At 40.4% G+C, this 27113-nt stretch overlaps 1 protein-coding gene across 1 annotated transcript in view; it reads right to left on the minus strand.

Annotated features, from left to right (window-relative positions):
- The window catches only part of CDKAL1 (CDK5 regulatory subunit associated protein 1 like 1), a 618432-nt gene that overhangs the window by 562243 nt on the left and 29076 nt on the right, over positions 1-27113 (minus strand). The window contains 2 exon segments of the mRNA XM_043508315.1: positions 16773-16818; positions 17180-17187. Coding sequence (XP_043364250.1) covers positions 16773-16818; positions 17180-17187 — 54 coding nt within the window.

Raw genomic sequence — 27113 nt, forward strand, 5'->3', positions numbered from 1 at the left:
GGTAAATCACCACAGGGCTGGGGACAGCCCAGCCAGTGGTTCCTACCCTTAGCCGGGATCAGCTGCTAATCCCAGCTGGGCTGGAGGCAGGAAAGGAAGGAACTTCCTCTTCCCCTGAAAGGAGTGGCTAGGCCTGTGTCAGACCCACCCCCAGAAACCTCCCCCAGCTGCAGAAAACTCAGCATCCTCCCTGCTGCCTGCCCCCATTGCTCCTCAGCTGTGCAGGGAGGGGTCACCATGTAGGGAGCTGCTCTCACATCCACCCAACCCCCTTGCATCTGGACCTCCCATACCCAGACACCCCTGCCAAGCCCCACCCCGTACATCCAGAACCCACTTAGCCCTCAATACCTGAAACCCACCCCACTGAACCTCAACCCCTGCATCTGGTGCACCCATACGTCTGCCTCTGGACCTCCACCCCTGCACCCAGACTTCCCCCCACTGAGCTCCCTGCACTCAAATTCCCACTCTGATGAGCCTCATCCCCCTGCACCACCCTGACTGACCCCACCCCAAGCACATTCAGACCCCCAGGCCACTGACTGCCAATTAGTCACACCCAGATCCCACCCCAAGCACCACTCCCCCAGCACCCAGACCCCCTGCTGAGACTCCCACACCCAGATCCCCGCCCCCGCTGAGCCCCAACCACTTTCACCTAGAAGCCCCTGCAGAGTCCCATTGCCCCTGCACCTGGAACCTCCCAACAAGCCTCTGTGCATCCAGATCCCCCCACACCGAGACCCCCACTGAGCTGCCTGTACACAGATTGTCTCACATAGAATCCTCTCACCCCACACATGGATCCCCCCACACTGAGCCCATCCACACTTGGATCCTGCCTGATTGAGCCTGCCTGACCACACCTGGTGTGCCTGATGCAGAGAGGAAGGGGCTCAGGGTGTTTCTGGGGCAGGCCCATGCCTAGTATTGTGTAAGGGTCGGGTGCAGCCTCACCACTAAGTTTGTGTCCCCGTGGTGAGGTGGCTGCAGTGTGATCTCCCACTTTTGTGCAGCCAGTAGCCTGTGCTCTCCACTGCCATGCTTGAGCCTCTGCATTTATTTATTGACAAAAAAAATTGCACAATTTTACTGAATTTTAAACTATTGTGCGCATAATTTTTTATTTTTTGGTGCAGAATGCCCTCAGGAGTAAGCCAAAAGGAGTCACACATGTCCAGTTTTGGTCCCACTCCTATCACATACTGACAGTGCAGAGTCCATTTGAATTTGCAGTGGGGAAAATAGTCAAACCTGGCATAGAAAGTTCCTGCTTGAAAAGTCTGCCTGTGTATGGCTCACACATCCTCCTGATCCCTGTCAAAAATTTTCTTCCTGCAATTTTGATCCATAGTCAACCTAATGATAGCTCCTGCCTCTTCCACATTCAAGTGAACTCACACTGGAGCTTATCTTTGGCATGGAAAAGAAGACTGGGGCACAATGAATGCACCATATCAATGTCTTAATTACCTTTTACTGATAAAGGAGGCCAGAGCATTTCAATCCTCACAGCTAGTCAAAGAATCTTTAAAGAAGGTCTACTCTCACCACCTTATCTAGCAGGATTCCAGAAAGATCTGAGGGCTATTACAACTATAACCAGACCAGGATAGATGCCTTAGAGAACTATTACAATCATCATACCATCGAGTAGTTAGGTCACAAGTGATCATGAACAATACTCTCACCCTCTGTATAATCCTCAGACACCTTCATTTGCAGATGATCTGCACAATGAGAGGAGACCAGAAACCCACAGGCAAAGGACTGATTCCATGACTCAATTCACAATGAGTGTGTGCAATCCCTATGCCACATCTATGAAGGAGGACAAAGGATTTATAAGTAGATGAAACTCCAAAGTAGTGGAATAACTCTGAATGAGCAGCCTGATTAACCCAGATCCTATACACTACATTTTAGTCTTCCAGTGCAAGGAGTTTTCAACATTATCTCAGAAAAGATCATCACATTTTGAGTAATTCTGCTGAATCTAAAGCAGCAGTGTCAACAGTGGAATGAATGGATAACTCACCACTAATGTCACCAAATTTAACATTTAGAGATTCTGGATGCCCTGGAAGAGCTGAGCCCAACCCCTCAGACAGAGACAAACACCTACAAGATCTCTATCAAGCATTCTTACAATTCTTACAACTACAATACCCACCTGCTGAAGTGAAGAAACAGATTGACAGAGCCAGAAGAGTACCCAGAAGTCACCTACTACAGGACAAGCCCAACAAAGAAAATAATAGAACGCCACTACCCATCACCTTCAGCCCCTAACTAAAACCTCTCCAACGCATCATCAAGGATCTACCACCTATCCTGAAGGACGACCCATCACTCTCACAGATCTTGGGAGACAGGCCAGTCCTTGCTTACAGACAGCCCCCCAACCTGAAGCAAATACTCACCAGCAACACACACCACACAACAGAACCACTAACCCAGGAACCTATCCTTGCAACAAAGCCCGTTGCCAACTCTGTCCACATATCTATTCAGGGGACACCATCATAGGGCCTAATCACATCAGTCACACTATCAGAGGCCCGTTCACCTGCGCATCTACCAATGTGATATATGCCATCATGTGCCAGCAATGCCCCTCTGCCATGTACATTGGTCAAACTGGACAGTCTCTACATAAAAGAATAAATGGACACAAATCAGACGTCAAGAATTATAACATTCAAAAACCAGTCGGAGAACACTTCAGTCTCTCTGGTCACTCAATTACAGACCTATGAGTGGCTATCCTTCAACAAAAAAAACTTCAAAAACAGACTCCAATGAGAGACTGCTGAATTGGAATTAATTTGCAAAGTGGATACAATTAACTTAGGCTTGAATAGAGACTGGGAGTGGATGGGTCATTACACATAGTAAAACTATTTCCCCATGTTATTCCCCCCCACACACACTGTTCCTCAGACATTCTTGTCAACTGCTGGAAATGGCCCACCTTGATTATCACTACAAAAGGTTTTCTTCCTCCTCCCCTCTCCCCGCCCCCGCTGGTAATAGCTGATCTTAAGTGATCACTCTCCTTACAGTATGTATGATAACACCCATTGTTTCATGTTCTCTGTGTATATAAATCACCTCCCCACTGTATTTTCCACTGAATGCATCCGATGAAGTGAGCTGTAGCTCATGAAAGCTTATGCTCAAATAAATTTGTTAGTCTCTAAGGTGCCACAGGTACTACTTTTCTTTTTACCTGTGAAATGAATCCTTATCCCTCAGATTATTAGAAGCAGTGGAGACAGTGGACCTTCCAACTAGCACCAAGTAACCTTCCCTTTCTGCATAAACTCAATGAAACAGTGATAATCGACTCATTCCAGATGCATGACATCCTCCAAATAAAAAAAAAACAAAAACAAAAACAAAACAGGACTACTTGTGGCACCTTAGAGACTAATAAATTTATTGGAGCATAAGCTTTCGTGGGCTACAGCCCACTTCATCGGATGCATTGAATGGAACATATAGTAAGAAGATATTACACACACATACAGAGAATTTGCCATACAAACTGTAAAGAGGCTAATTAATTAAGATGAGCTATTATCAGCAGGAGAAAAAAAACTTTTGTAGTGATAATCAAGATGGCCCATTTAGACAGTTGACAAGAAGGTGTGAGGATACTTAAAATGTAGAAATAGATTCAATATGTGTAATGACCCAGCCACTCCAAATGTTTTAGACTTCAGTCAGAACATAACAATGGCCATAGTGGGTCAGACCAAGGGTCCTCCTAGCCTAGCATCCTGTCTTCTGACAGTGGCCAGTGCTAGATGATTCAAAGGGCATGAACAGAACAGGGCAATGTTCAAGTAATTCATCTCCTGTCCCAGCATCTAGCAGTCATCTAGGCAAAGACTGATTCTCCTTGTGGTGACTAAATTCATTCTTTGAGAAATCAGAGTAAAGCCCTTTCAAGGGTTCCAAGACACCGGCTATATAGGGTAGGAGGAACAGCTACAAATTTTGAAAGGAAACTTGTCTCCTTGGCAGTTTCTGTTTACATGGGCCTACTAGTCATGCCAAATTGACCACTGAACTGATTTGGGAAAAACTGAAATTTAACAACCATAAAATCATTCATTCAAATCGTATTTAATCAGCAAAAAGAGAGATGTTTAACTGAAACAAATCTTATATTTTAAAGCAGGGGTTCTCAAACTGGGGATCAGGACTTCTCAGGGGGTCACGAGGTTATGTGGGGAGTCATGAGCTATCAGCCTCAATCCCAAACCGTGCTTAACCTCCAGCATTTATAATAGTGTTAAATATAAAAAAAGTGTTTTTAATTTATAAGAGGGGGTTGTACTCAGAGGCTTGCTGTGTGAAAGGGGTCACCAGTACAAAAGTTTGAGAAGCACTGTTTTAAAGGTTTCCATTATATGAAAAATCTACGATACTTTGTAATTCCACTGAAAGAGGGGCATATTTTCTACGTGTAGGTGTTCAAACTATCAAGGTAATTGTAGAAGGTAGTCTGAAGACCAAGTCAGGCTAATAAGCCTACTTTTTTCAGAGTAGCAGCCGTGTTAGTCTGTATTTGCAAAAAGAAAAGGAGTACTTGTGGCACCTTAGAGACTAACAAATTTATTAGAGCATAAGCTTTCGTGAGCTACAGCTCACTTCATCGGATGCATTTGGTGGAAAAAACAGAGCCTACTTTTTGGGTTTCAAGTTAAATATATTGCTTGTCTGCCCTGACAGACTTTGAGAAAAAGTCACCTACTTCTCTGTAGCAGTTATCAACCCAAATCCAAATCATACTTTTTCCTCCCTAAATGGGGCCTGCCTTTTTTTGTGGTACCAGTGTTTACACAGCTTATCCCTTATCATACTGACAACACTGGGAACTGTAGCAGATGGTCCTCTCAGACAGAATTGTAACAGGCTTTATTTTTTGGTGCAAACAACTGATAAAGAGGCTGCAGCAATGATTTATTGATAGCAGAAGTTGAAAATTGACACAACACTGTTTTTTCTTACTGTTTGAACTACTTAACCTTTTAACTACTAAGCAAGTTAGATATCAAGAAAAGTAAATACGAATTATGCAGGACAAACTGCACAGTCTGTTTCAACAGCATTCCAAATTCAAAGAGTATTGGTTAGATTGAAAATAAAGTTTTTTCAATCACAGCAAACTGCTCCCATTGAAGAAGAAAATGGGAGAAAGTCGCTCCTAATCCCAGGAAAACACTCACTTTGCTGGCTTGGGAAGTGAACTTGAGATGGTTTCTAAGATCTAGTCTACACTGGCAATGTTAAAGCACTGCCACAGCAGCGCTTTAATGTGGTTTGTGTAATTGCGACACAAGAGCTCTCCCAGCGCTACAAAAAAAACCACCTCCACAAGGGGCATGGCTCCAAGTGCTGGTGCACTGTCTACATTGGCGCTTTACAGCGCTGAAACTTGCTGCATTTGGGGGGTGTTTTTTCACACCCCTCAGCGAGAAAGTTGCAGCATTATAAAGTGCCAGTGCAGACAAGCTCTGATAATTTATTGACACTGGACTCCTTAAACTGGATTTGGTATATGAACTGTGGACAGGAGCATTTACATGGACGCTATTAAAACAATACATAGCATGCCAACCTTCAGTAAAATAAAATTAAATACACTCCCAATTTCCCAATCCTAAAGACAGAGGTGTGTCTAAAAATGCACCACTGATGAGCCTTTTACTAGGATTTAAACCAGAGTTAGCTAATTTCCTCATTCTACTCCAGCTGGCCACCATTCATTTGCAAACTACAATGGTACCAAAACTTTCCCAAGAAAGTGGAAGCTAACAAGAAACTAAGCCTATAATGATGCACCAGACAGACCCACAGGGCCTTTTTAATGTAGGTCATGCTTGCCAGACCATGGCAAAGACACAGCGAGTGGCATTTATTAAACACAGAACTCTGAGTTACTATTGTGCAGAAATTTTATTCCACAGGAAGATATTAACAATTATGTATTTGTAATGACCATTATCTGGCATTTCAGAAAAAAAGTACAGAAAATAGTTGCAGTGAACTCAAAAATAACTATCATGAGATAAATACAATTGTTCAGCCGTTTATATTCTTCCTCTTAGTAATGTTTTTTAAAATTATACAAAAGAAAAATAATTGTTCAAATGCATAGCTCATTTGATGTCGAGAACAAAGGAGAAATTGGCTAAAAATGTTAAGTTTTTGAAAAAATATTTTTTTCCAAAATATGTTAAACAATCCCATTTAAAAGACCTAAACTGTGTACATTTTTAATACTAAGTATTTAATATATTTTTCAAAGCACTATACAAATATTAGCTAATTAATCCTCTCAACAACTCTGAGGCAAGCAACTATATTTGGTTTTACACAGACAAACAGAGAGCACAAAGGAAAGCAGCAGTGTTGTTTGCAAGATATCCTAACCACTTCATCTAATTACAAAAATAGTACAAGCTCAATATTGCAATGAGCTTTGCATGCCTGGATCCTGTGCCTAAATAGAGCCCCATAGACATAACTGATCACAACTGATTAGGGATTAAGTCACTACAACATGTAAATAAAACAACATTTATAAACTGAAAGACAGATGGCTCCATGAAGCAAATTAGAACCCAGAAAATTCAAGCCCAAGTAGATACCACTGTAAGGAAAGATCATGTAAACACAAACAAGTTAAAATTTATTTTTCAAAACAATATTTTCAGTTCATTTAACAGTGGACTTAAAATCAACATTTAAAAATGAATCTTTATGATAATTATAACAAATCACTTCAAATTCCAACTAAGTGCCTTGCTAAAGGCCACAATGGAGTCAGTTGCAGAGCCAGATCTGAAAATCAGGGGAATTCTTAGCTCCCGATTTCTTTGTCTAGTCTCTAATACTCTATCATTCCAAGAATTCCTGTAGTGCATGTGTAACAACATAGCGCATCATCTCCAATTAGACAATGATGCAGTTTGAATTAAATGTAACCTATTTTCCATAAACAGATGGAAAGTTTATTTCCGTCAAATCGAATGTTAACATAAAATAGCTGTTTCATTTAAAAGAAATATCCTAGCAAAAGTACTATACAAGAAAAACACAGACTAACCTGCTCACAAGTATAATGCCTAGTCACAAAACTTCATTAGAAGAGCTAAAACCCAAAAAGCGTCTTGGAGTCAAGCTCATGCCCCAAAATAATATTACAATTTCACAAAACTTCCATGTCTTTAATAAAGCGTCAGATCATCTGAAAATTGACAGTTAAAGGATCTAACCAGTTTTCCCTTGGATATAACCTTGTCGCTCATTAATACACCACCCAATTTACACTGTCCACCTGGTTTAACTGTCCCTTGTTTTCTTCATGAATGGAACTATGCTGTTGGTTGTAGCTTGTTGATTCAAAATAGCACATTAAATCTGGAGTAAATAATATGTAGAATGATGGAGAAGAACATTTCATGAACAATTGATCTATTTTGAAGCATGTTGTTTATATAGTGCAGTGGGTTTATTTAAATGTAGACTTTTTAAGTTTGTATTCAACTACATTATATAGCAGGGGTGGCCAAACTTACTGACCCTCTGAGCCACATACGACAATCTTCAGAAGTTTGAGCCGGGACATGCCTGTCGGTGCTTGGGGTTTCAGCCCCACAGGGCACCCCTGCTGAGGATCCGGGCTTCAGCTCTGAGGGGAAGGAGGTCTCAGGGCTCCAGCTGCACAGGCAGTGCCTGCTGGGGCTTGGGGCTTCTGCCCTGCTCAAGCCCCAAATCCCAGCAGGGACAGCCCGTGGGGCTAAAGCCCCAAGACTCGGCGGGCGTGCCCTGCAACTCGGCAGGCCTGTCCTGCAGGGCTGAAGTCCCAAGGACCCTATCCCGCTGGGCAAAAGCAAAGGCGACATGGGGGGGAGGGATTTTTTTCCCAGGGTTTGCTGGCCCTGCTTAGTCACATAGCGCTGCCAGGCCCCCTTTCCGCAAGGCAGCTGCTGGAGCCAGCAAGCTAGGAGCTGCGGTCATGGGGAGAGGCAGCGGCAAACAGGTGAGAGCTTCAGGGAGAGCCACGTTGCTGCTGCCTCTCCCCCACAGAGCTAAAGCCGCAGCCCCTCCCTGCAGCTCTCACCTGTTTGCCATTGCCTCTCCATGGGGAGCTAAAATTTGGGAACTGCAGGGAAGGGCCGATGGGGATAAGAGGGTGCCATGCCTGGGGGGGCATGACTCAAGATGTTGGGGGGGCAAACCTTTAAATTGTGCCCCCCCCACTTTCAAGAGGCACCAGTCATCTTTCAGAAGCCTCTAGCCCCACCACCCTGCCGCAGGGCAGAAGCCCCAAGTTCTCTACTCCCCAGTCTGTTAGGCGGAGAATGGAGCAGGGGGGATGCGCCACTAGCCGCACTTTAACTGTAAAAGAACCACATGTGGCTTGCGAGCCACGGTTTGGCCATCCCTGTTAAATAGTAACTACCTCACAAATACCTTTGTAATGAGCAATGTTTCCTACACATTAGTATTCAGGGGTCAGTATGGAAAAAATGTGGTGGTACTCTTCTAAGTTCTTCACACAAAGTAAGTTCTCACTGTGTGAGTTGCCAAAAACAGACATTGTTCACAGTCAATTGTCCAATTTTGTGGCTCAAAAGGGCTACTTGAGCTCAGCTCCACTTAAGACTTGAATTTGCCACTGGGCTCTGTTAAACTCCTTGGGTTTGGCTCCTCCTTGACAGGGGAAAAAAAAATAAGTGGGGATCTCTCTAAAATGGCACCTACTCCAACTCTCTCTCTACTTTCTTACATGAGGAATGAAATAGATACTGTTCACATTTAAAACACTGCTGGTCATATGAGTTAACCCCTCACAAAGATGAACAGGAAGTTCACACACCAGAGTGCTACCATTCCAGCCTCTCTACAAACCATTATTGCTTCAGTCTCAGTTCACATTTTTGAGAATTTCTTTTCAGCCATGAGAGAGAAAGACTTTCATTTTAAAAAGTTGAGACTCTAGAGAAAATAGTACCTTCAGAGAAGTGGTGGTACAGTGAATAGTATCAATTGTTTCCAAGCTTTGTTAGTACTTAACATATTGGAAATTGGTCTTGTGAAATTAAAAAAATGACATTTTACCATCTCCAGGTAATCTGTTATTTTGATCCATGAATAAATTTCTGCAAATTTTATGGCGAAACTTTAAAATTGGATGGGCATAAGTCAGATATGATGATAATGAGTGATGACGGATTATGTGGAAGTGAGGAACTGATTCAGTTCCCTAATTGTTCATTTCCAGATATTCCAATATATGTTTTAAAGAAATTGAGATTTTTTTGGTTAACTGTATGACGAACATTCACTCACCCACAGTTAACATTTTCTATTTAACAGTTGGTCAATTTCCCAGATTTTGAATGAGCACCAAAAGTTTAAAGTAGTTTAGTGTATAAACTCCAACAGATCTCATAAAAAGATATCAAAGAAGGTAAAGTACTGCAGACTTCATTATGATGACAGCAGTTGTGGAGAAGGAAGTTTTACATAGGTTGGAAGTGGAAGTCATGAACAGTGAAGGGGAATGTAAGGAAAGGGGAGAAGCTTTAATCCACACAGAAAACTTGATTCCATTGAAGTCAACAGCAAAACTTCCATTGACTTCAATATTTTTATTTGTATTACCATGCTAGTTGCTGAACAAACATAAAACAAAAGACACTCCCTGCCTCAAAGAGCTTACAATCTAAATAAAAGACAACAGCCATACTGATACAGACAGACAGATGGGGGAGCACAAGGAAACAATGAGACAGTATTGGTTGGCATCCTCAGAAGTAATCTTAGCACACTGGTGGCCTAGTTGGTCAAGATTTTTGTAGGCTTAATAGCCAAGAAGGAATTTGAAGGAGGATAACGTGTTAGCTTTGCTTATGTTTTTGGGAAGGTCCTCTCAAGTCTGAGTGGCAGCATGAGAGAAAGCACAAAGGTACTAGGGCCAGATTTTCACCTGAAGGAGTTTAAACATTTGAAATTTTCCAAATAAAAAACGCTGAAGCGTAATACAGATTAAAAAAACTGTTTTTCCTTCCCCAGTCCCTGTATCCTTACCTCAGTTCCCTACTCCCATCCTTTTTTACCTTACCTCTCTCAACCCCTGCATCACCTCCTTCATTCCCTCTCCATGTCTTGCAGGGCTCCTGCTGTTTTCTCCCCCCATCAACTTCTACCCTCCCTACAGGCAAGTGTTTTAGAAATGGATCTTAGAATAGAAAGCTGTCTTCTATTTTAACAAAAAGACTACTATGAAAATATTTTCCTTCACAGCAGAAGAGATGCGTTTTTATACGGAGATAGCAAGATGTAAAGTCTTAGTAGAGACAAGGCAATGTAGTTTTACCTCGATGTAGGAAAATCCCTGATGAAGGATATAAGGTTGACCAACTAGCTAGATCAAGATAAAAACGACATGTGCTTTGTCTCCACTAGAATTTTACATCAAGAAAGCTAACAATGTAAAAAACACGTGCCTTTTTTTCCCCCCAGTGATGACATAACCTAAAACATGACATGATAATGAAGTATTAAGGTGCTCTACAGTTCTCCATAGCGTAAGTCTTCATCAATGGTAGGTACCTGATGAAATGCTACACAAACACCACAATTCAGAAAAAACAATACAAAGGTTGCACTGGGCTCAGTCAGTAATAGGCATCAGTATTCACAATAAAGAAGTAGAAATGGGACTCCTAGGCTACTTTCTTTTAATGTCAACTGTAATAAATTATTTTCTGAAAAGAAAAGTGTGTGCAAGTGGCCAGGTGACGGCAAAGTTGATACAGACTCAAAATAATTACCTGCCATCAGGTAACCTATAACTCTTCCTGCATCTCCATTAAGTAGTGAGCATTGGGGTGAATTTTACATGTGTGGTTGGTTTTATTGATGAAGATCAAAACATAGCATCCTACGCTCTGAGGCCCAAACACATACACAAACTTTGGCCATCCTCCAAAGCAAAGGTAATATATACATGGACCTGGCTGAAGGAATCCAATGTTTCAAGTGAAAGGATAAACTGGTGGGGACGGAGGGGAATTAATTCAAGGCTGCTGAGCAGCAAGCAAGGTACCCTAGTGCCATCTCCCACTACAGTGATTCTACACTATGCAGCCTCAGGCACTGTGGTAAAAGGGGGGGGGAGGGAGAGAACGGGACACTCAGACTTCTTGCAACAATTATTTGAGATGTATAAAAACGTACACATAGTGGATGCTAAATTGTCCCATGCAAAATCCATATATCCTTTAGTGACTGGACCCGCACCAAATACCATTCACAATGAAATTTCAGAAAACTAGAAAAAAGGATACTGCCAATTTAAATAAGTCTGGTTATCCACTAAAATTGAAAACTATCTATGCATATTGTAAACAAAGGATAAAAAAAGCACTCTCATTTCTATTTAAATTGCTTCTGAAGGATTATGATGAATGCACTCTCTGGCTGAACTTAAAGCGTTCAGGTTTTAAACATTAATTTACTTTGACTATGGGCATGTCAAAATGAAAGACTGCTGTCTGTATCCAGACATGCAGTATTTATACTAAATCTGTGCATTCATTTCAGGTCAGTAGTCATTCCAACTCTACTTTAGCGGGTGGTAAAAGTAATATACTTATTAAAATTACAAGGTTATAAGGTTCAATATGGGTTATCTCCCAAAAACAGCTCAAACAGAGATAGCCTTGTAACCTAAATATTAGATATGCTAGAACCAACCTTTAACAGTCCTAAGCCTCCAACTAAGAACAAACCAATTTAGCATCTTTCATCATCATCTTGGAAGGACTCATAACTTTTGACTCCTAAATAGACTTGACTGCCACCAACAATTTTCAAGGCAGCTTACCTTACCACTTCAATTGAGAAGCCCTAAGGAAGACTGCTTCTCCATTTGGGACATTACATTTATTCAGACAATCTTTATGTACTGCCTCAAGATCATTAACAATTTCACCCAATCTCACTTTACACTATGTTCGATTGAATTTTCACATTTCAAAAAGGACTGGCTACACAAACTATTTTGTGCCTGTGCAGAATGAGGGAATTATATGTAGCGTTTTCGGGTTTCTTGTTTTTGTTGTTCTTAACCTGCCTGACTGCCAGGAGTTAAATCAAAGCAAGTGGCTAAGGGGAGAACGCAACAGAAATAAAATGGACAAATATAAGGATCCTTGTGGAAACAATGTAGAAGTTACTATTGGGGATACCACCCCCCATACCCCCATCCAGCTCCAGATAGTCTGTCAATGAGTATTCTTCCCAGACCAAAATCTAGGATCGAAGGGGATCCTAAAGCTGTAAAATGCTGGCTTCAGGAAGGAGGACTGAGAGGGTTGTCAACAGACTGAGGCTGACACCAACACTGAGGGTACGTCTTCACTACCTGCCAGATCGGCAGGTAGTGATAGATCTATCGGGGATCAATTTATCGCATCTTGTCTAGACACGATAAATCAATCCCCGAATCGACAGCTGTACTCCACCGTGGCAGGAGGAGTAAGCAGAGTCGACGGGGGAGCCGCTGCGGTCAACTCACTGCCATGAGGACGGCCAGGTAAGCCGAACTAAGATACTTCGACTTCAGCTACGTGAATAACGTAGCTGAAGTTGCATATCTTAGTTCGACTCCCCTGCCCCCAGTGTAGTCCAGCCCTGAGACAAACATATGTGTCTGCACTTAAAACTCTATAGCTGCACCAACCGATCATCAGTGTGCCGCTCAGCGGCATGGATTTTTCACACCTCAAAGTGACATATAAGCAGACTTAATTTTCTAGTGTAGATCAAGCCGAAGACACAGGAATTGCAGCAAGTAGAATGGCTCCAACAAGCCAGAGAAGGGAATAAACTGGACCTACCTGAGCTAGATAAAAAAGCTTAGGTAAGATAAAGAAATCTATATATATAGGACTCCGCTGTGTTAAAACATTTTCCTCAATGTTGTGTTCCCTTTGGCACTTAAAATGCGACTGTTTTAAAAAAATTTTTTTTTAAACTGTTTAAACTTTTTTAAAAAATGCTGTTTTCAAGTCATTTTAAATCAGTTGCTGTCACAGGTCCCAGGGAAAAAAGGCAGATACTGTGTAAGAGTGGCTGGACCACAAGGATTCCCTCCAGAGGTGCAGAAAGCCAGGTCTGTCACCTGAGAGATGGAATCAAAAGGGACAAAAAGGGTTTTAACATACAGCTCACCAAGCAGCCAGTACCAAAACAGGATTTATTCATAATTAGAGCTCCTGACAATACACTAAACTCAAAAGCTGGCCAAAAGTCAGCACCTATTATAAGAAATCAATTCAGTCCTTATTAATGGGGGAAATGTTTGGGGTTTGTTTTTTGTTTTTTTGAAAGAAAAAAAAAAGACAATCTTACAAATTATCTATAATAGACAGAATTCCAGTAATGATCAGTGTAGTTTTTGGATCATCAAGTGTCCATGTAGTGTTATCATATTCCTTACTAAACAATGGGAGAGCACCAGAAATCAGTAATGCCCTAAAACATACGATAGTATGCTTATTAAGCATTGTTTCTCCTCCCTGCTGGTGCTAGGAGTTGTGATCAGTGGCCAGGTTTGTCGAACCCAGGTGGCTATTTGCTAGGGCTGCTGGAGTGAGGAGGAAATGGACAGCTCTCTGGAACAGAGAGAACAGCCTGTAAGAGAAACTATTACAACACCACTCTTTGTAACGGTGGCTTCCAAGGCTGCTGTTGCCCCTCTATGTGACCCACAGCTGAGTTCAGCATAGCCACAGTGAAGACACTGAAGCAAAACTGTTAGCTCCTTATACGAAGAGTGACAGGATAAGGAATGGGAGGAAACACAGTAGGGCCATCCTATTACTGTCAGCAGAGAGATGGCAATGGATTTCTTTAATATCATCCCTTTAGAGGCACTGAACTCACCTAGAGAGAGCAGTGAGGCAGCAGCAAGCTCAAGAGCTATCCATGAAGAGAAGAATGTATAGTGACTATCTTTAAAAAGTCTTCTCTCCCTGCTCCAGAGTTCATCCATTCCTCTTTACTCACAAGAAGACCCCACCACAATCACTATGTGAACTCAAGAGACTGGCCCACCCTTTCCCCACAGGGTCCCATCCAGTAGCAAGTACCCTAGACCTTTTTCGGTATATTTCTGATCACTGGGGTAAGACCAAGTTGACATGGCACTTCACAATGGCCTGCAGGAAATATGACATCACCAGTGCTGTCCCCACCCTCTTGTAAGACCATCTCATTCATTTCTTCTCCAGTTAAGAGCAAATCTGCTAACACATTTTCAGGGAAGATCTGCAGATGCATAAGTTATCAAAGCAAAATTAGCAGTGCCATTGCATATATTGAATAATCACCACATGTTCAACTTCTAAATTATAAATTTAAAGTAAGACTTAGAAGAAGAAAAAAGACCATCAGCTGGGATCTGAATTTAAGCTTCTGCATTTTTCCTGCAGTGGTTGATGGTATCACCAATCATTTGGATAGCACAAGTAAGGTAACTCCCTACTCAGCTTTAGATGTTTGTCAGGTTATCAATTCTTGCAGAAGGAACTGGTTTTGACAAGTACAAGCAAAAGAGAAAAATATTTTTGACTATTTGTTTTCTTTTGATTTGTGGTTTTTCTCACTCTCACTGCAACAGTAATATAAATGAAGCTTCATTTCATTACAAATGAGACAGGACAGATATCTAGTTCCCAATGCAGAGTGTGTGCACAACAAAACTTCAACACTAAAAATTATTTAAACAAATATTTAATTTGTTAGATGAGCACCTTTTCTGAATAAAGCAGGATCTCAGCTTATTTGATAAAAAAAAGCACTGCAGTCCATGTTTAAGTCTCTCCTTTGTGAAAATAGTGAGAAATCAGAGAGTAATACTGGTGTTTTGTCTGCATCTCATACCCACCGAAGTTTATAATAAAACTGTTTTCTCTTGTCCTCCCCAGTGCAATGCCAAATCAATATACTTCCTGAAGTATGCAAGTGTCATTTACAGTCTGTACAGTATATAATTTTTGGGAGAGTAACAGATTTTTTCATTAAAAAAAGATATAAAAAACAGATACATATGGATTGTGACATCACTGGTACATTTAAATGCGACGCTGGGTAATGACAGAGCATCCACAGTCAGACACAGAAGCACCTTAAGAACACCACCATATAGCACTAACACGCTGGAGATAGGAAATAAGAGACTGGCAGCACACCTTTTTGGGCTTCCCATAATCCTCACTGTGTTTCCTTTTAGGAAAATATGTCATCAGTCTGCAGGTAGCACTAGGGGATCCCACTAAAGCTATGTCTCTCCAAACATAGGCAGCGTGCTGCAACAGCAGTTGACTAGAGGATTATTGCAAAGGATGAGGTACCTGGAGGAACGAGCAGCAAATGATATGTATATATGTATGAAACCAACAAAGAACAATACTCCTGCTTTGTGGTTCTGGGTATCCAAAGGTTTAAGTGTCATTCTTATTGTAGCACATGCTGGAAAGGAAGTGTTTTCATGTGCTAAAATATAGTTGAGAGCCAGAGGGCCTTTATGGTATAGTCCATGATGAGAAGGATTCTTTACAAATGTTAAAAGGACCAGTGTTGTCAACAAACTAATTCTAAAATTATGTTTTGCCACCTTAAGACCTCCCAACAAGTCCAACTATAGGCAGCAAAGCAACACGGGTACAGACTTGAAAGGTCAGCTGATACCTGATACGCTGCTAAGCTAGCCTGATTTTAAATACATAAGACATTAATTGTATACATTTGTTAAAAATATATCTTACATGCTCACCATTAACCACTAAAAACCTAACAATTACAAGGCCAATTAACTTAAGGAGGACTCAAGCAAGTTCAAGAAAGCAGGGTAACAAAAAAATTTATGCTTATGGTTTTAGAAACTAAACGTCTATTTTAGTAGTGAATATTCAATACTCTGTAGATGGTCCCTTATTTACTGCACCAAAACGAACAATGACCTAGACAAAAAACATCAGACTGCTCTCCCTTGTTTATAATGCATTTAGTTGCCTTTGCCAAAGAAGGCACTATATTGTTTATTCCTGAAACTCATATTCTCATGTTTAAGGGATGATAATGACAAAATTTGGGAAACAGTGTCCTAGACCACTGCTGAAGAATGAAATCAGTATATACCCTACTGCTGTATTGTGAGGATTGAGGAGTACATTGTAGCTTGTGAAAGATACTTTATACAATTTCTACTTCAATGCAAACAAAAGAATCCCATTTTGTATCGGTGATGTTTCTGAAAATCTCTCTCTCTCTCTCTCTCTCTCTCATTTTAAGAATCTGTTTAGTAAAATTATGGGTTGAACCAACCTTGCTGAAAGTTTATACAAGCTATGGCTATTTTCAGCAAGAAGGAAATAGTACTATGACTATAAAGTGACAGAGTCCAACTTGATACCAAGTACCACAGGAAATGCGCTTCTGAAATTAACACTCCCTGGATGTTCGAGAGAGGCTGAACAGTTCCAGGCTTTAAGCAATAGACAGAATTCTCCTGACAGATGGGATTCAGTCCTTGAGGTCTGAAGTAAGAGTTAAGTGACTGAACTTACTTGTTAGACGTGCTTGTTTTTAGAAAGGTAAACTGTATTAACTGCAAAATGTTAAGAAAATCTTCCAGTTTCCATTAAGATTTTAAACAAAAGGCTTATGTTTAAAACCTCCTTTTTTTGTGCATGTGTTCAGTAAGACAATGGATATATGTTCCTTTTTCCAGATCCCATTTTTGTGATGATCTCACATTTTTGTGCAGCAAACACTAATCAAATGCACACTGAAAGAAGATAGACAAGCAATACTAGATGTTGCTAGTTAGCATGAACTTTTCAATGTGTTACGATATTTAAAAAACAAACCCAATCTCAGTCCATGAGAGCAGATAATTTAACATTTTTTCTTACTGAAGTGTTTTCTTTTTAAATATTTGCAGTACTGAAGTCCATTCACCTCCCCTTAATGTCCTATTAGCATTATACAGGCATTTAAGAAGAATGGAAATCATTAAATCACTACTCTTTCTTAAACCACAGGTTTTTTTTCCCCTCAAAAAAGTAGTTGACCCATCTACAGATTGTTCTCCTGCAAGTCTCCCACCATTTCTGTAGTTTAGTGGCCAACGTTGTAGACCAAGAATGAATAAAAACTGGCAAACCAAAGACGCAATTCCAGACACTAAACCGTTTTTCTGTAAAACTGTACAAATCCAGATACGATGCAAAATTCATTCTTAACTTGAATCAGCTACAGGTTATTAATGTCCTAGAAGCTGCCTTACTGTTTCAAACACAAAGGCTGTGAAAACCTGTAAAAGCAAAAAAAAAAATGCTGCATTAAATCAATTCTTTTAAATTTTAAACTGAAGCTTAAAGACTCACTAGATTGTTGGTGTGTGGGGGGATCAGGATTTCTGGCTATATAAGCAGTAATTATGAAAGTGTCCTGTATCCTCACCCTATGATTTAGAGAGGTAAATAATGAGATTTTAAACAGTAAGTTTCCTTAATTTTAGTACATAATTCACACATTTGAACCTCTTGCTTTTTCCATCAAGTGTAAAGTAACAAAGCTGAATTTAGCCCAGTGTAATTCCACACCTGAAATCATTTATTGCTATACACCCATTTTGTGTTTCTTACTGGTAAAGACGGCAAAAGTAGTTCTTCAATACAGAGAAAGTTTTCTTTATTGTCCTCTACATCTGAGAGATACAGGCAGCAATTATTATTTTATTTACAGTAATAGACTGAGCCCTCTTTAGAAAGAGTAAATTCTCATCCACCTTCCTATAAGAAAACACTCTGTACGACTGCCACTGACTTTAAGTTGCTGAAAATCAAATGCTGTGTTAAACTCTTTTTGCTCTTCATTCCAAATGGGTATTACCTGGAGCTCTAAGTAAAGATTCAAAATTTTAAACACATGCTAGCTATCTTTCAGGAGACAGCATTTAGTTACCTTTAAGCCATTTCAATTAGTGCCTAAGTGGTGAGTCCCCTGGAGTCCAACTTCACTCATATACACACTATTACAGATATGAACAAAGCTATGCAAACAAGCAGCATTTGAATAAGGAAAACATGAACGCCTGATACACAGTTACACAAATACATGTACACATTACAGTAAGAAAGAAAACAAATTTGGCAGTAGCAGGGATCTTCCTGCAAGCAAGAAAATATATTGAACAATGTCAAAACATTCAAACATGCCCACCAAAATCATGCATTCTGGTAACAAAAATGCATAAACTCCATCTTTGCAATACATAGTCCCTTTAGAGAGTATTTGTAAAAGTAAAAATAGCAGCAGCTGCAGCTCAACAGCTTTTTCTTCCTCTCTTGGCTGAAAGAAACCATATCCTTCAGAGACGCAAATTTCACAATGTACGTACCTGAAAATTCTGAAAATTTGCCTTGCCAAAAAACATTAAAAGACACCAAACCATTATGGTTTGTAAAAAAGAACTGGTTAGTACTTTCTACTTCTAGTACGCCAGTGAAAAACCACTAGCTAACGCTGATCATTATGAAAAAAAACGTATGCCACGCTGATTGGACACAAAGCCCTAGCTGAATCACGTTGCTAACGTCTTAACACCAGTAAGCTTTATTTGGATATCATCTTTTTCATGAATGAACAATTCTTGAGCTTGCATGTAACGCAAGGCAGCCATCATGCTCTCCGCATCTTAGTATATAGCTCCATAAAGAAAAAAAATGCCGCAACCACTGCAATTTAAGTGTTTATCTAGGCTTTAAAAATAAGGTGTCAAGGTACAAGCATGAAAACATATCGACAGGATCAGTAACTAAGCAAGGTCATACAAATTTCTCTACTCTCGGAAGACATTCTATATCAATCATTGGTTTGTTTTCTTGGTGACTATATTTAAACTAACAATAACTTTTTAAGAAAGCAACAATATTTTCCAGGATATTTATACAAGCTTAATGTATAGAAATGCTTCTGTTTTATTGATTGTGTGGGAAACTCAGCAGAATCTTACTTCCATATAATAGGTATTGCCTTTGAAATTCTGAACCCAAAGAAAGCAAAAATTAGTCCCTGAGCCACAAAGCCATTTGTAGTGTGATCCTTTATGTGACAAAATTAAATCTAATAAAATGTATTTTTTTAACCTTAAATGTTAATGTATTTAACCAGACTTCAGGAAAAATATCCTTTACGGTATTTTTGGTGTAAGCATAGTTAAACAGTGCCATCTTTTGACAAGTCATAGAACTCTTTTTGCGAATACAGACCAACACGGCTGCTACTCTGAGAACTGTCCAGATACTCCTTTCAAATTAATACAAAAAATATTAAACCTGTCATGTTAAACATTAATGGCCCAATTCTGCAACTTTTACTCACATGAGTAATCCCAATTAAGTTAGTAGAACTACTGACATGTGTAGATACTCAAAGACTAAAGATTATACAATTGTATCTTAAGGTTTTCATGCATAAGCTGAGTCCACACAAACTCATCTGCAGTTCTCCTACCTTTAATCTACATTGGCAATGGTGAAAGCACCAGTGTAAATCAGGCCTTTTTACCACATCATATGACATTACTGCCTCCATCACCATAAGCACTAGTGTCAGACTAGCAGCAGCAAAATTGCTGAAAAAATTTAGGATAGATGGGGACTAAAAGATTTAGGTCAAGAAACTGAAAGGCTCTTCTTAGTATTGCTGTCATTTATGCTTCATTAGCCCCTTGCTGAGACAGCAAGTAAAAGTCAGTAATAGCTTTTTCAGTGATGCAAATGAAGCTCCACATAGTGCTTGTGCCAGGATTGGGACCTTAAAGCAGTTTTATGCTCGCTATTAAAAATCTGAGAAGTTTTATTGAAAATTAAATGATATTCAGATAACACAAACCAAGTATATACATCCTCTGACCAAAAGTTAGAAATATCCAAAGCTTTTTGTATTTGTAGTTATTGAAAGTTGATTTACAGTCCTAAGGAATTCTGTTTAGACAAATTAAAAGTTATGAATTTTGTTAAAATCAAATACCCAACTATTTCATATAATTGCTATAGGACACTAATCAAAAAGATTTATTCTTGCTAAGTTACCAATGACTAAGTTTAAGTAACATTTAGCCAATTCTCTTCTTCAGGGTTCAGTGGAGCTCCATGGGCATAAAAAAGAGAATCTGTTTCATTGTTTGCCTCTTATCTTAAACTGCTCGGACATCTGCTATAACATTCACTAATACACCTGAGATTGCTGATATGCAAGAACTAATGTAACAAGATGCTTTCTTTGAGCGATGAGGACTACATGGTCAGCTGGTGCTCCTCCGCTGCAACAATAAAGTCACAGGATTTCTACATGGATATCATCCACCACAAACTCAAGAGAAATACGAAAAGCATGACTCATTGTACAGAAAGACTATGAAGCCAAGATGCTTTCAGTTTAAAAAAACAACAAACAGAGGCAAGGAACACAACCATGTAAGGAACTGATCTTTAAGTTATTACCTAGAAATAATGCACCCATATGTATGCAAAGGCAGAAACCTGCTTCAAGATAAGGTAAATTATATTGACTCTATTTTTTCTAAGTAAAGAATGTGAAGCTAAGTAACATTCCTGCATAAGAGATATAACAGAAGAAACGTTTCACAAAATGGTAATTGATTTGCCACAACCTTAATAGGTTGTTAGATTGTCAGTGCATTTTCAGCTCAGAGGTTATCTTCAAAGAAAAATACTTCTGAAAAGACCTTGTGTAAGGCATTTAATATGTGCAACAATTTTAATTAGAAAAAAATGTACCAATAATTGGAAGGACTTGTTTCTTCCATCTCCAATTTCTATGAGATGCATCCAGTCCATTGCCTCAAGATTGTTCACTACATTATACCCTCCAGTATACTCTTCAGGACCGACTTATTTTCCTCATGTCTTACAGTGCCAGCAAAATGGAGCCCCAGCTTGGCTGTTCTCAATTTGCTACCATTATTTTTATTAATAATAATAACATTACTCAAGCAATGAGACTTCTGCCACTTCTACAGGAAGATAATTCCATAGAGTAACTGAAGTCAAACTATTCATTCTCTTTTTGGTGTACTGTTTACATCCCTATAGGTTGCCATTTGACCAAGTGTTAACTCCTCTAATCTTCTTCATAAGTCAATTACCCCAGCCTCAAATGTTTTTAATGCTAATATTCCACCTTTCATCCGTGCTTCTAATATTTTACAAACAATTAAGCTTCCAAGAGTGAGATTGAGAAGTACTACCTCCATTCAGAGATGGAAAAAATGGATGCACAGAGAGGTGAGATGATTTGCTCCAACAAATCAGTGGCAGAACTGGGTATACAGCTTCGAATTCTGTGTGTTCTTTCAAGAGTTCTCATCTAAACCACATACCAGGAGCCAAACACCTTCCTGCCATAGGAGCTCCTTTTAAGAAACACTGAAAATTAACAAGTTGTGGGTGAACACTTTTCACAAAGCGATCACTCTATACCTGACCTATCAGTCCTCATCAAAGGAAACCTGCACAATACTTTCAAAGAAAAAGCCTGGGAGCTTAATTGATTACTCCACTAGACACCAAAATCACCGGACTAAACAGAGACAGGTTTCAGAGTAGCAGCCATGTTAGTCTGTAGCCTCAAAAAGAAAACGAGTACTTGTGGCACCTTAGAGACTGACAAATTTATTTGAGCATAAACTTAAATTTGTTAGTCTCCAAGGTGCCACAAGTACGCCTTTTTTAAACAGAGACACTGGATTTATGGCTTATTAAAACAATCGGTAAACCCCCGCCCCCTTCTGTCCTATAACTGCAGAGGTGTCTACCTTGAACGGTCCCTTACAATATGTGCGAACTACTTATTCTACACAATCTGTTCCACTTGCATTTTGCTGATATGCTGGAAGTTCCTTTCCCACACCTGAAGAGCTCAGAGTCGCTCAAAAGCTTGTCTTGCTCACCAACAGAAGTTAGTCCAATAAAAGATATGACCTCAGCCACCTAGACCTTCTAATACAACTACACTGCATAGTTCTGGGTGTCATACACATTGAAATTGGCTAGATAAAGGTATTAGTGCACATTTAATTTAATTTTTACTGCATCAATGTTGTTCAGTTATGAAGGCAAACAGTGCAACACAGTTTATACATCAGCTATGCACCACAGAAGAAAAATCAATACTGTATGCTCTCCTGCATAGACAGTGTCTGTATTTATACAGCACTAAGCTCACTGTTAACACACAAACATTTCCAACTCAATTTTAACACTGTTTAAACCTCAGCATTGAAGACTAAGCACAATACAGAATTAATTCAGTAGTGTAATTTAAATCTAGTCTTAGTCTGTCTTGATACCTAAGTCTAAAGACTTCAAATGTGTAGCGCAAATAAGTATAAGAAATGGCACTTGAAAAATCCACCTATTACCCACTAGCACTGGGGTCGGGAACCTACAGCCCGTGGGCTGGATCCAGCCTACTGCTTCATTTCATCCAGCCCAGGGCATGCCTCAGCACCCCACTGTGGGGCTGGAGCCGCAAGCGCTGGCTCACCCCCCTGCGGGAGGAAGCTAGGGTCAGCTCCAGCTCATGGAAACGACCAACATGTCCCTGCAACCCCTAGGTGCAAGAGAGATCAGGGAAGCTCTGGGTCTGGGCAGCGCACATCATGCAGAGCCCTCTGATCCCTCCACCTAGGGGCCAGACATGGCGGCCACTTCCAGGAGCAGCGCGGAGCCAGGGCAGGCAGGGAACCTGCCTTAGCCCCGGGGCTGCCAACTGGGAGCCACCTGAGGTAAGCACTGCCTGGTCAGAGCCGCAACACAACCCCCTCCCCCAGGCCTGAGCCCGCTCCCGGACCCCAAACCCCTTAGCCCCAGCCCGGAGCCCCCTCCTGTGCCCCAAACCCCTCATCCTCAGCCCCACTAGAGCCTGCAGCCCCAGCTGAAACCCTCAGCTCCTCCCACACCCTGAACCTCTCCTTTCTGGCCCCACCTCAGAACCTAGGGGAACGAGCCTCTGTGCCCCTCCCCCCCTATGGTGCTGTGTGTGTCCCGCGATTGATTTTTTCTGTAGATCAATGGCCCTTGATAGAAAAAAGGTTCCCCACCCCTGCACTAGCAGAACTACACCCAGTACACAGAGGCAGATGAGATGAATATGGAGGGGCTGCACCAGTGAGGTTCAACATCTTGATGTGAAGCTCAGCCATCCCTACATCCAGATGTTGAGAGGGGGAATGAGCTCTGCTATTTTAACTCCCTCCTCCAAACCTCCTCTATTGGTGACGTCTTCCCCCATGAATAACTCCACTTTCTGCCTCTGCTCTTCAGACCTTCCCTAGGCAGCAAGAGCAGTGTCAAGTTGACATGGTTCGAGATAGTTTAAACTGCTATTCAGGGGTACAAACTACGTAAGTGAAACTGGCCACAGGTCTTATTAATTTCATCCTGTTTCTGCTTTGTTAAAGTAGGAGCAGCCAATAGCACAGGCACCGGAGGTGTATGCCAACTCAGGAAGACAATACTTTTGCACTGACTTATAGGTCCAAAGTCAACTTGTAAATTAATATTTCTATCTGAATACAGCTTACCTTCCATAGTTAATAAGTAACATCTAAAATAATTATAACTGAAAGTTAGTTAAAAAAAATATGTGCCTAGATTTCAACTTTGTTTTCTTTTTGCATTTGACAGCATTGTGTAAAATAAGTTTCAAGCTTTCCCCTGTATAGTCAGTTCCTCCCTTACAAAAAAAATCCTTTTAACTACAGGGGACAAAACTCTTATAAATAATGTAAAGGAATATTGTAAAATATTCAGGACATATCATGGTGACTGTCTTAAAAAAAAATTGACAATGTCCCTTTATCTTTGCAACCAGAAAGACTAAAACCTCTATTTAAAAAAATTGGAAGCTTAAGTTCTGTACAAACTGACAGTTTAATATTTCTACATTCAGTGGGGGCAAGTGGATTTTTCAAACCCCAACAGAGAACACAAACAGAATTATGCAAGCCCATAAACAAGCAGCAGTATTTCAAAAGTAAATTAGGGAACGGCATGGCAAACAACTGTAATATGTATATGTTCCATTCTGTGCATCCGATGAAGTGGGCTGTAACCCACGAAAGCTTATGCTCAAATAAATTTGTTAGTCTCCAAGGTGCCACAAGTACTCCTGTTCTTTTTGCGGATACAGACTAACATGGCTGCTACTCTGAAACTGTAATATGCATGCTTTTGCCCCTAAAGTCTGACCAATGAAGCTCAAGGTCCAAAATTCCTAATAAAATCAACAGCCAAGTGATCTGTCTTCCATTAAACTGCAAGCCAAAGATCACCATTTCTCTATACACCCATGTATTTTAGCAATCAACGGCAAATCAGTTTTGGCTGGATTATGTCAAAGCCTATTCATAGTCATCCAAGACAAAGTTGCTGTTTAGTTTCTCTCTGTAAGCAGGTTTCAATGCCAGAGATTTGACATACAAAACAAATGTTAGTGTCTTCCACTTAAAGCAGAAGCTTTAGCTGTAACATTTAATAATGACTCCAAATGGTATTATATAAATGCTAAAAAGAGTCACAGATGTGCATTTTCCACAGAGGCATACCTCTAGAAAGTAAGCCTCCAAAAAAGCATGGACTGTATTTGAAAAGACAACTGTAGTCCTTAATCCCCACTTGACAAGTTGTCTAGTCATTCACTAACCACAATATTTATGCTAGTTGCCACAAGTTTCTGAAAAGAGCACTGGATTTGGGATAGTAGGAGGGAGATGGATGAAGCATCCTAAACATTCCAGCTATGTAAGTAAGGGTAAAACAAACACACACACACACAGGGTTTTGCTGTTAAAAAAAAAAAACCTCACTGAAATGAGCAAATACATTTCACATCTCTTTGGAGCAAATACTGTTTCTATCTCTGCAGCAGTGGAAGGCTATCATAGCAGAACAAGTGGGCTTCTATTTCTATTGTGCAGAGGTGCACTATCTATAAGCTTTCAAAATGGGCTCTTGAGCATTGCTGTCTAGCAGAGAGTTATGGAAGGACTGCAAATCCACTAGTCATTCCATTCCACGTGGGGGCAGATACAAGTAGCACAGGAGTTTATTACAACTATGACTGGAATAACTGATTCAGAATGGCTCAGTTGCACTTCAGTTCCTTCCCCTCCAGCTCCAGAGTGGCTTAGTGCTCCAAGTTTGCACTAGGGCCTTGGACACTATGCACCTCTGCTCTTTCAAACAGTCTTCTGCAAATTCAAAAATGCAATATTGTATCAGTTCCTGTTCTTTTCACATTTGCAGGATTCTGTGCAACTATATAGATTTTTTATTTAAAGGAAAACTACCTGCTGAAAGGCAAGATAAGCCCAACAGCCCCAGGAAAGTTTCCTACTCACCCACAGCAAGGAGAAAGTGGATTTGTCCAAGACCTGACTTCAGTATTCATTCCTCACAAGCTAAGCAACACCAGGACTAGTCTGTTTTTAGATGGGGTCCCTCCAAGGAAAACCCAAGAAGATGATGGAAATAGTGCTGGTAATTCAGTAGGTGGCGGCATTCTTTCTGAATCATCACTAAACCAAAGCTCCAATATGGGTGTATGGCAGCAGTTTTCAAACTGTGGATCACGACTTGCTGTGGCCCAGTGCCGAAGCTGAAGCCGAAGGCTTGGGAAACGGGGCTCAGGCTTTGGCTTCAGCCCTGGACAGTGGGGCTCAGACTACAGGCCCCATGCTGGGAGCTGAAGCCCTTGGGCTTCGGCCCCCCTGCCCAGGGTGATGGGGCTTGGGCAGGCTCAGGTCCCACCTACTGGGGTTGTGTAGTAATTTTTGTTGTCAAAAGGGGGTTGTGGTGCAATGAAGTTTGAGAACCACTGGTGCTTGGAATTTACCCGAGTGAATCATAAAACCATGATCCTGACCATCTAACTCAAGAACCTATGCTACTTTCTGCAATAAAAAGAACCTATCCAAAATACTGAAATAATTATTTCCTCTATCTAAACTCCACCTCCCTTTGCAATATTAAGATATGACCTAAGCAACTGTTGTACTGCCAAACAGCTGTTAATTTCCACCACACCAGGTAGGTGCATTTCAGCAATTTCTACAATTTTAAATATTTTACGACTATAGACACTATTAAAATGGTTAAAACACACATCTTTACACACACATCAATTTAAAAGTTTAATAAATTTCAAATCCGTTCACTCATAATTAAAAAGACCTGGAGGGTTAGTTATAAAATAAATATGTCCACAGTCCTGCAGGAATACTTCAGACCAAACATTAACATATTTTCCCCCTAAATCAGTAAAAATCAAGTGGGGAAGGGTTTCTAAATGGAGGAACTAAGTTTGTAACTGTCAATTTAAATTAAACCCAAATTAATTTTGCATAAATATGTTTTTTTATTTGATCATCCAGAAACTCAAACACAAAAAATTTAGATTGTAACTATTCTGATCCAAATATTAAAATTTTTATTCAAAAGAGTCAACTAATCCAATTTCAGGCGATTAAAACCTGACACTACTAAATTGTGCAGCCAAGCTGATCAAGTTTCTCTCTCTCTCTCTCTCACACACACACACACACACACACACATACACACACACACACAGAGTATTGTAAAGTATTAGTTATCCAATACTGCCACCTGTTGGCTACCAGAGATACAGCACATATCTCTTTAATAATTAGGGTTCAAAACCAGAAGGGACCTCCAGAGCATCTAGTCTGACCTGTTCTAGATCACACGCCACCAACGCCGTCCAGAATCTGCACACTACACCCAACAACCAATTGCAATGTGATAAAAAACTTTACTTTGTAAATTAAGATTTCAGTTTTATAATCACTAATTGCCAACTAGGGTTGCATGAAAAATCAATTTTGAAAAGTATATTTTTAAATATTACCGTATTTAAATTATATTATGTGACACTACTGTACAAACACTAAGACATGTGGCTAG

Source organism: Dermochelys coriacea, chromosome 2 (genome assembly GCF_009764565.3).
Source record: "Dermochelys coriacea isolate rDerCor1 chromosome 2, rDerCor1.pri.v4, whole genome shotgun sequence".
NCBI classification, from domain to species: Eukaryota; Metazoa; Chordata; order Testudines; family Dermochelyidae; genus Dermochelys; species Dermochelys coriacea.